Source organism: Barbatula barbatula (assembly GCF_947034865.1).
Source record: "Barbatula barbatula genome assembly, chromosome: 25".
Lineage (NCBI taxonomy): Eukaryota > Metazoa > Chordata > Actinopteri > Cypriniformes > Nemacheilidae > Barbatula > Barbatula barbatula.
The window spans coordinates 16,856,062-16,867,145 of NC_136788.1; the positions used below are offsets into that span (position 1 = coordinate 16,856,062).

Genomic DNA, 11,084 nt, shown 5'->3' on the forward strand with positions numbered 1-11,084 from the left:
TTTAAGTAACGTTTTTATAACATTTTAAGTACGTTCCATGTCATCAAATATAAGATAAGATGCTCTTATAAACAAAACTGATCACCCTCTAAAATGTTTCCTGTCATTTGGGTCGTGACTTTATTAATTGTGACAGAATTTCTAGGATTTTCCTTTTTTATCATTTGTTTACCCTCATGTGACTGTATATGTGTATAAGACACAAAAGAAGATATATTGAGAAATCTTCATTGAATGGAAGATGTGAGAATGAAGTTTTATTTTTGGGTGAAGTAACTATATAAGGTTGCAGCTTATAAAGTTGACGTCGTTAATCTGAAAGATGTCCCTTGTGTCGAGTGCGTTTACTTCACATACGCATCTCAAGAGATTTTTCATCTTTTTCTGCAGAAGGAGTCGGCGGTGCGTTGTGGAGCCCAGCGTTGAGCTCCAGACCTAGGACGGGAATTCTACGCAGAGCCGTGTTCTCCGAAGAACAAAGACGAGAACTGGAGAAAACGTTCCGTAGACAGAAATACATCAGCAAGACAGACCGCAACCGACTGGCCACAGACCTCTGTCTGAAAGAGACACAGGTAAGAAAAACAGACTGTTGTTGAGAAAGCCATTTGTACGACATCATGCACACTGGTCTGATGAACACGGGTCGTTCGCTTCACAGGTGAAGATCTGGTTCCAGAACCGCAGGATGAAGTGGAGAAACTCTAGAGAAAAAGAGCCAACAGGTCAACTGATGGTGTGGAGCAAATCACAACCGGCGGACACGCAACAACACACAACCCAACAGAGGAAACACACACACACCTGACATCTGCGGGATCACATGTGTACCTGTCCATAGCTACAGCAGAGAGACATCAGATGCAACTGAACAGACTCTTTATATAAATCACAAAAAAATGTCAAGCTGGACACTGTTTGTCCTTCTTGGTGGGGGATTGTTTTTGGGTGCTGATGGGGGTCGTTGGAACGGTGTGTAAAATAATAATAATAATACATGTATTATTGTGTGTAGAACTGACCGTTCGCTTTCACCGCTTATTATAGAAAAGATGCTTTTTTTATGGATCTGTTGAAAGTGCCACATTTATTATGATTTCACATACAGGCCAAACAGTCTGAGAGATCCTTTGTAAAAATTAAATGTAAAAGTCCTTAAGTGACTTGTATATTGTGGAAATATTTTTACAGTAAAACAAATTGACAAGGTAACGCAATTGGAAGTCTCTTGAACGAATTGTTTATTTATATTTATTTACGGCATTTTGGAAATAACCTTTTAGAAGGGTCAATGATGATAATGCCCACTTATCATGTGCTGCGACCAATAATATCAATAAAATGCATCTTATTTTTGAGGCTGAAATATGAATCTCTGATATTTTTAAAAGATTGATATCAGTTGTATGCGATTTTCAGAAAAAATATGTTTGTTCGTGCTGTTTATTAAAGAAGACAAATTCTAGAACAAAAATATGAGATGATACTCGCAAAAAGAAACATTTAAAAGACTGAATTTGGTAAAAAATTAAGCAATTGAAGGAAGTTAACTAATTTTAAGGTTCAGTGCCAAATAACATAAAAAATGTAACTAACCAAATGAGTGATTAACAAAAATAAAACATGATAAATATAGTTTACACAAGTATAACATCAATAATTCTCTATATGTGATGACACAAAAATAACATATTGTCATGGGCAACCAAAATACAGTCGTAAACATGCATCATGACATCACGCGCATGTCATCACCTACCGCACACTACAACGATGTCCGAGACCAAGTATGTCAAAGTAATTCAATTACAAATTACCTTTCCAAATGATTCCTGTAAAGTTGAATCCGCAAGTTATAAAAAAGCGTTTTTTATTCGGTCCTCAAGGGGCCCCCTAGTGGTGCAGAGGCCCTACGCAACCTGCGTAGTCTGCGTTTAGAGAGGATCGGCAAACCATTACACAATTACAATTGAAAAACATAATTTCACGATATTTAGCTATTCATAATCAGTTATGATCTGAAGGCATTTGTTAGGCTATTACCAGAAAACGTTCTGGGCAACTTTAATGATCAAAGCGCAGTTCTTCTGCTTGTTCGGGCATTACCGTAATTACAGCGGCAAAGACATTACCGTAATGATACTTAACATCGCGCACAGACTTCACCGGAGCCACATACTTATGATGTAAAATTCAAAGCAGAACTATTAAGCCCAGTCACTGCATAAAACTATCATATCATATCTCATCTCATCTCATATATCATATATTTGTTGCTTTAATTAATTCACTTGGTCAGAATTAGAGCGGGGTGTCTCACATCAAATGTGCAAAAGTCGACGACCGTTGGACTCTTATCGTGATCTCCATGAACGATTTTTACTAGGGCTGGGAATCGATTAAAAAAAATTAACTAATTAATTGCACATTTTCTGTAATTAATTGCAATTAATTGTGTTTTCCCCCAAGCTTGTTATCATCAATATTTAAATGTAGAATCACCTAATTAAATTAAACAACACAAAGTTTTTAATGACATAACATGTTAATGACATTTGAACTGTAAACAGACTCTCCACAGAACCACAGAGTAGCTGTTCCCATCAAATAAAATGTGTGCAGCAACATTATAAACAAAGTGAAAGTTGAATATTAAAACCATCAAGGTCATCAAAAAGTCTAGATCAGTTTAGAACTTAAGCCAATTGGCCAAAAGAAATAATTTCTTTATGCACCAACAATATATTTAAAAAAAAAATGTTTAAGTGCCAGTTGAATTTCAAAAAGGAACATAAGTCTTTGCAATATGAATAACAAAAGGAGAATGTTTATTTTTTTTCACCCAAAGATTTTGCCTACTCTTTTACATTAAGCCAGCAACTGAGACAGACCAGTCGGTTTACATTTGTTCACATTCACAATAAGCAATAAGTCATGGAAACGATCGAGGCAAAAAAAAAAAAAAAAAAAAGTGCTGCGTCAATTGCGTTATTTTTTTTTAACGCGTTAAACATCTAAAATTAATCGCAAAGATTAACGCGTTAATTCCCCCATCCCTAATTTTTACATCTTTATCTGGTAATCTTGATTTCTATCGGTTGATTTTGTTATGTTAGTAGTATTAATGTATATATTTTCATTTCTATTGTCTAGACCGTTGACAATACGATAGCTCTTCTAGATTCAAATTAATTTAAAAAGTGATTCATTCACCATACCGCACTACGAACATGCGTAAACTCCGCCTTAGGGGCGTGGCCAGAGGACGCCAATTTGAAGTTGGAGGGTAATGGCAACGAATCGGATTCAAAATACCGAGAACAAAGGCTTATTGCCAGAAAACTTATGAATATAAAAAACAAAAACAAATTGATTAAATAAGCTTCATTCGAACTTTAAATAACCAAAGATGACAATTTCATAATGTAATTCAAAATAATAGAATATCTTACAATGACACAATCCATATTATTTTCACATAATCAAAAAATGAGGGTCATTGTTTCCAAGAGAGCAAAAAGAGCAGCTAGTGTCAATGTCCTTCTTGAACTTAGCAAGATTTTATGTATTATTCTGAAAGAGACTTCTTTTACCTTTTTTATAAGAAAAGACTTTTGAGTCAACAACCAAACGTTGGTCAACAGGTTTCTAGTCAGACGTCGTTTACGTTCCCGCGTTTCTCCCTTGACGGCTGTGACGCACCTGCGTTGTGTAATGAAGCGATGTTAGTAAAGCGCTATCAGCGGTGTAAAATATAACGACACACATTTATATAGTGTAATATTTGAATAAACTACTAAAAAAATACTAAAGTCGTGGCCAACACCATCGTACTCGTTCAATCCCATGATGCACTTCGCCGAAGGAATCTGGGCAGAAGATGGCGCTCAGTGTCCGTATGTTGCATTACACTCAAGTGTACCATATTGAAGTGTATTAGTGCATCATGGTTCATTATCAAAAGTACTGCTTTATATTTTGAGTGTATCGTTTACTACAATCGCTTAAATTACATCGATTAGTTAAAGAAATGAAATGTATTCATGATCCTCAACCTTTACAGTCGGTCATCTCATATGATCAGATCACGTGGTTTATTTTTAAGTTTTTTACATTTACTAATAAGATACCGTCACCTTTTCTGTCTGACTTTTTCATGTCTGTTTATGTTCTTAAAATATTACTGATTCAATATTAAAATAATATCAAATTCCAGTTTTATTCCACCAGAGGTCAGTGTTGTACAATAATAATATGCCTGCCATTAACAAATGTGCGTTACATTGTCATCATTACAGAATGACAAAGATATCCTGACAGGGTCCCGTATGGTTGTATTATGATTACAATGCTGTTGACACAAACTACAGTTCTGGAAACGACTTTGTAAGGTTTTACAACGGATAAAATCCGGTTCTCCAGTTTTCGGTCTGTAACGCAGGATGAACCCCCAGTGCAGGTCTGAATGTGTACGAAGCCAGAATCAGTCCATCAGTCCCTCTTCTCAGGTGAGGCGAGATCAAACGCAGGGGCTGCCGCGAGTGACCCTTTATTTATTGCTGAACGGCAGGCTATTGCAGTTTATAAGAAACATTTGTTATTTTGGTGTTGTTTTTAATGGCACAAATGGGAAAAGGAAAAACTGGGACGTGTTTACGGCATTCTCCTCTCTGATGTCTTTCTTTATTTTTATAGGGTCTCTGGTGGCCGCTGCTGTCTGTAAGAGGATTCGTTCCAGGCCTAGATTGTGTTGGAACGAATTTATTTTCCTGGCACCGTGTTCAGAAACGTTTCTTTGTGAAAATTTCCCATCAGCCACAACATCACACATACACACACGTGATGTTTTATAGGCGGTGACACTGAATGACCTCTGACCTCTCTTGTTCTTAAATTAAACCTATCATAAGTCAAACTGATAAGTTGCTTTATTCTTAACGTTTCCATTTGGCATTGCACGTGAGAAATAAGACATGTAGGCTATTTTTCTCACGGGGACAATAACTGGACGTGTTTTTATTATCATTGCGTAGAGATTTGATCCCCAAGTATAATAAAATACACAACCGCAGACACTCATGTGCGATAACCTTTGAATTGCCGTCAATCGAAATGTTTTCTCTCCAGACAATTGCATTCGGTTGGACCAAAGATATTATAAATTATTCTGTCTGCACATCTCCAACCCACCAGCTGTCTCACATCCGAGGTGATATTACATTCTCACTTCTCTGATATATTACATGTGGGCATTAGATTCGGTATGGAGATCAGACCCGGCCCGGATCTCCGCTGACAGTTTTTATTGAAGCCCTGTTTGGTTGTCTTTGAGTCTTCCTTCAGTTATTAAGGGATCTGGTGGGATTATTTGGCAACGTGAGATGTTTCACAGACTCTGTAACGGCGGCTGGGTCATAGATAAGGCTAACCGGTCATTCAGCAGCATCGAACCGGCCACCGGGGCTGAGTAAAGCTCTTCTGTTAACAGCCAAATAACATCTGATTAACTGTGTGGGTTTAGTAGAGCACTTGGAGAGGGTTTTCTTTTTATTAAATGTAAGAGAGCATCTTATACTTTTTTTAGAGATTGTGACTTGATTATGTTGTATTTCTGTTGTATAAATGTTTGCACACAAAACGGTCATCGGCAGTGTAACGGTCTGTCGTAGTGAAGGGAGGTGAAGATTCAGGTTTGAGACCAGCACTGATTTCAATGGCTGAAGTGTCTCTGCCCCGTTCAATTGAGAATTGAGCACTCGAGAGAAAAATCAATTCACAGTCTCCAGAACGTTTCGACCGAGCCGGACCGCTGCACACCAGCTCACAGCACTAAACCAATGCAATGAATGCCTCAAACCACCGGTTAAAACAAATCTGGGACATGCCTTTGTTATAATAACTGAATCTCTGTTCTGCGTTATATTCAGGCCAGGAAGAGAATGCCAGCGTTGAAAACATCCATTCTCTGCATGTAGAGAGCAAAAAGATAAATGATAAATAAGCAGTTAAATAGGTTTTGTGATATAGTGACATTTCTAGGCCATTCCTTTATGAGATGAAACCTAAAGCCATAGGTTTGAAGTTAAGCACCTTTGCCATCATTGTCACTCTGTGGTGAAAAACATTTTGACAGCTCGAAAACATTCAAATGTATAAAAATAACACCATTTAAATCTAACTAAGATGTTAACCATTGTTCATTAATATATTAATCATTGTACAAATATAAAATCATGTAAAGTATACTTTTTCAGAGATGATGTTTTCTTTTACGCACAGCGAACAGAATCTCGATGTCATCCTGACGCGTCTCATCCTCTCTCATCTCGCGTCGCGTCCAAAGTCGCGTACCGCGTCGGATGTATGGCAACGCCACCAGGGGGATTACGCGCTCCATCTCTCCACCCTCTCTCTCTCTCTCTCTCTCCTTTTCTCGCTCTCTCTTTGTGTGTTTGTAAGTCAAAGGGAAGCTGGTTTTCTTGCGCTGAGCAGAAGCTGGCTGGTGGATCGGATCTGCAGTCGATGCGCGGCGGTGCGCACTAACCACCTGTGCCGTATCTTTCTACGGATTATTCTCTTGCGTTCACAGAATCCAATGATGCTGCTCTCGTGTTCTCATCCTTTGGGAATGTTTAAATGAAGAACAGCCCCGTTTACATGTGACTGTTTCTGTGCGCCTTCTCTGGGACTGTTACAACATGGACTAATTGTATTCATCACCATGGGATTATTGCAGTTGTTTCTCGCGTTGTTTTGCGTGGCATCAGGTAGGCTGATCAGTTTTTCTGTATCTAGATTATTAATAGAGATGTGTGTTTAATTGTTTTCTGTAGAGCCCTGAAGCTGCGCGTATGTGATCACTGTTATATCGATGCGCGTTCACTGACAGTACAGAAGATGCGCTATGGAGTGTTGCATGTTTCTTTCACGCGAGGGATATGTTTGCATTTGATGTGTAAATATTTTGTTGACGTCATCCATTGCTCTTGTTATATATATTACAATTAATCACATTTACATGTTAAATAAAGCCAACGAGGTTTTCATGGGGACCCTGGAAATGATTTAAACTCGAACAGTGAGAGAGTTATTAAAATACATCCTTCTAGTCTACTTGTATTAGTGCAACCTTTATGATAAACTATTTAACACATCAAGGTCATGGACATACATCAGCACATTATGTAGGAAAGTTGAAGATCTCACCTGTGCAGACATGTTTTCTGTTGTAATGATTTTATATCGTGATTGTGTTAAAGTTGCTGCGTATGGAGTGGATCCAGCGGTTCGGATCGGCGTGTTCCAGGAGTTCAGCCCAGCAGATGGGTTTGCAGGAGTAACGCAGGTGAAGGGCTTTCACGATGACACGAGAGCTTTCCTTTTCCAAGGTAAAAAACAACAACTCAACTTCTCTGTGCCGTATGCTGGGCTGTCAATCACAATCGAAGTGTGACAGAATGCTGGTTATTGTGGTCACAATATTGATTTTAGTATTGACTGTGTGAGGTTTTTCAGCGATGGCCGCAGGCGCCCTCTGAGATCTGAACTCCTTACAGTAATACTGTTTCTACCTGATTTTACAGTCTGGTATTGTAGTTGCATTGCATCCAAATGCATTGGAAGGGTTGTAGACTGTTCAAACGCTGAAGCATGTGCTTGCTGAGTACGTTTTCTATGTCAAAATATCCACCAACGTCTCTAAACGCAACAGCTGCAGAAGTGTGTTTGTTTGCGACTCCTCTGCGCTGAATGGACCCTCATGGGGCCTCTGACTATTGAGAGCCTCTTTGGAAACAAAAGGTTCTTCATGGAAACAGACGCTGAAGAATAATAGGACACATAATCAGATTAGTCCTCTGACTCACAGAGCACTGGGTGCTTTTATCTGCAACGAATTTTGGTGTTGACAAATAACGGCCTATTTAAGAAGCATGTTATGAGGCAACAGGTCGCAACAATGTGAGTTTAGCAATTCAGAGTTTGGTTTGTGAGAGCGCTTTGACTGTGCAGTTGTTCCGATGAGGAAAACAACTGGAACAAACACAGTGACTGCGGTTGTGTATCGATCAACTCATGTGCATGGTGCAATCCGTGAGTTACGCAATAAGAGTTTACACTTCTTTCCCGAACCTGTTTTGCAGAAGTCGTGTCGGAAGTCTACACTGTATTTTTATTTAAAAAACACATCGCCAACTACTGCCCTGTAATACATAATACAGCGCTTTAGTTGGTTTTACGGCTGTTCAACGATTAATCGCGATTAATCGCATACAGAATACAAGTTTTGTACATTACATGTATACAATCAAGAAAAATATAAAAATTAATAAATGTTTATATAAAAAGTAACATATATGTTAATATGAAGAGTTTGGTTCCAAAATTTGATAACTCAGTTTTTTTTAACTTTAGTGTAAATTCCAATTAATTTCAAACTGCAGTTGGTTTGTTTTGATTTAAGCCATAATAACAAAAAATACAGCTATCTAACACAATAAAAAAACAATAAAAACATGAAAGCATTATAAAAACAGTTATCTCAATTTGGAACCAAACTCGTCATATATAAATTATATATATATAAATATTTGGATAAATAAATATTTCCAAATTTAAAAAAAACCCAAAACAAATATGCACAGTACATAGACACACAGTATATTATGTCATGCGATTAATCGTGATTAATAATCGAACAACTGTAACAAAAAATAGAAATCTTTTCTTTGTTAACAACAAAAAGGTGCTGTTTTACATTAACGTTGTTAAAAGTGAAATGTGAACTTGTGTACCGCTAACAGCACGCACCTAAATAGTACAGTCGTGATTCTTTTACAAAGCATTTCTTGATTTTAGAACGTTGTTGTGTTTTCTGATGAAGTCTTGGATGTGTCTCGGCTCACCTGAGCTCATTAGATCTGAGATCAGACGCTTTGCCATCAGCCAGATGAGAATGGAAGACAGATAATGTGATTTAATCAATTCACTTGTTTTATCTCTCCGTCTCTGAAGACATTCTTTGTCTCTCTGCCTTTTTTAACATGCATAAATATTCCCTTCAGACCTTTATTTTTGCTGAAAATCATCTGGGATGTTTGTCCGCACACCTACACAGTAAACTCACAGCGTGTTCATAGTGGCATCATTACAGACATTACCGGGTGTATATCTTGTCGGAGAGCCGGTGAGAAACGCTCTAAGTGACACTGGGTAGGCCATCAAGAGCAGCGGGGTAAAATCTGAGAGCCGCGGGCTGTAGCGTCCTCCTCTAATTGGGACAGCAGGGCATTCAGGTGCAGCGAGTCTGAGATTTACACCAGAGAACGGATGTTTGTGTGTTTAGAGATGATGGGCCTCGCAACGATTTTATGTTGGTGAATTTTAAACACGCTGAGATGAATGTTTCATTGGGCAGAAGTTGCTTTTTGTCACAGCTCAGGAGATTTGATAGAGAAGTTATATGGGCGTGGAAGAAAAACGTTGGGCTTGATTTTATCCAGCTGGAATTGATCGTGTCGTATATGATTCTCTTTGGATTTGTGTATCTGGAGCTTTTCATTTGCTCTCCATTGTAAACTGCATTGATTGTTATTTTTATTTCATGTTTACAATTTAACTACAACACAAGATTATGAAAAGCACTTTAAAGGATAAAGTTTAGTTGGTAGTGTTTCTTCGATCGGTGTCGAAAGATCATTCAAAAGAAATGTTTGGGTTCATATTCTTCTGTTTGGTATCTTTTGCAAATTTGAACACAGTGTTGATGAGAAACTCCTGGTTTGGTCTTTTTCTCTGGAAACGAATCTGAGAACATTCTTCAAGTCTCCATTTCTTCGCCTTCGATCACGTTGGTGATTTGATGTGTTTATGTAGTCGTAAAATATTCATCGGTTGTCTTTTAACTGTAGTTCTTCGACCCGTATGAGCTCAGGGGACGTGAGTCGTGGCCGCTCTCTTTTTAAAGTCTCCAAGCCACCCAGCTGTCAGCGAGACCGGTCTGAAACGCAGACGGGGGTCACGGAGCGTCCCAGCGGAACTGAAGGTGCCCTTGACCATCCACTGGATTTTCTTCTAGAGGAGAAACTCCTCGGCGTGTGTGACAGCGCTGTCATCCGCTGTCAGAGCTTCCGGAAAGATATTCTGCTTTTATTATTAATGCATGACAGTATTACAGAGGAGATTTTTTCGGTCAGCTCCTGTTTTACATTTAAGCTTTTCTAAACTCGAAAGCACAGAATGTTTAGAGATCTTCACTAATATTGACTTTTGATCTGTGACTTGACAAATCTGAGCTCAGTTTGAGACATTGTTGACGTCTGAAACTCTAATGATTTATGACACTTTTTCCTCAAGAAATAAATCTCAGACGCAGATGAGACTCAAGCTTTCCATTTGCTCTCCATTGAATCTCATTGATGTCTAGGAGAAATAATCGAGATGTTCTTTCCTATATGGACTTTAAGACCTTAACATGAACAACCGCATGCGGATGCCTGAAGCATGTATGCAACTCATGCTTATATTGCATTATGAATTGCGTCCCGACACATCTCCGAATGCAGCGCCGTGTGAAGCAGAGTTTGCATGGCCAGAAGCGGTCCAGAAATATCTGAGAATTTGCTCCAACTGGATTCTTTCATCTACTTTTAGGAGCTTCAGATCATTTTATGTTTATGGCTCTCAGCCAGGTATGTGTTTTGCTGGAGAAAACCAGCGGTATTAAAATACAGAGGGATGTGGAAATTTAGAGTCTGTTTCCCCGCGGGTAAAACCAACATCCGTTCTGGTGCATCCGAGCCCGCTTCTTTGTTCTAAAGCACTGAATCTGTCCTGCGGATAAGATTAAGACCGGAGCGCTGATTCCAATGCAGGACCCTGAGAGAATTGCTTTTCAGGTTTCTCAGGATGCTCCTGAAGCGTTTTACTTATTTTGTTGTTTTTTAAAGAACTATGCGGAGCATATATTGTTTTTCGCAGGTCAATATTACGATGAGCACGCAAACGGGATATTTCAGTCACAAAACATTTCAGTCTTAAGTAGCACGGGATTTTTTTTTGTAAAAAACAAATTCAAAAAGTCAAAT

The 11,084-nt window shown here is 38.5% G+C and overlaps 1 protein-coding gene across 1 annotated transcript in view; it reads left to right on the top strand.

Annotated features, from left to right (window-relative positions):
• Window positions 1–6,481: 6,481 nt before the first annotated feature.
• nell2a (neural EGFL like 2a) overlaps window positions 6,482–11,084 on the top strand; it is a 55,680-nt gene continuing 51,077 nt past the window's right edge. The window contains exons 1-2 of the mRNA XM_079449770.1: window positions 6,482–6,767; window positions 7,260–7,388. Coding sequence (XP_079305896.1) covers window positions 6,722–6,767; window positions 7,260–7,388 — 175 coding nt within the window. The 5' untranslated portion in view covers window positions 6,482–6,721. The remainder of the gene's footprint in view (window positions 6,768–7,259; window positions 7,389–11,084) is intronic.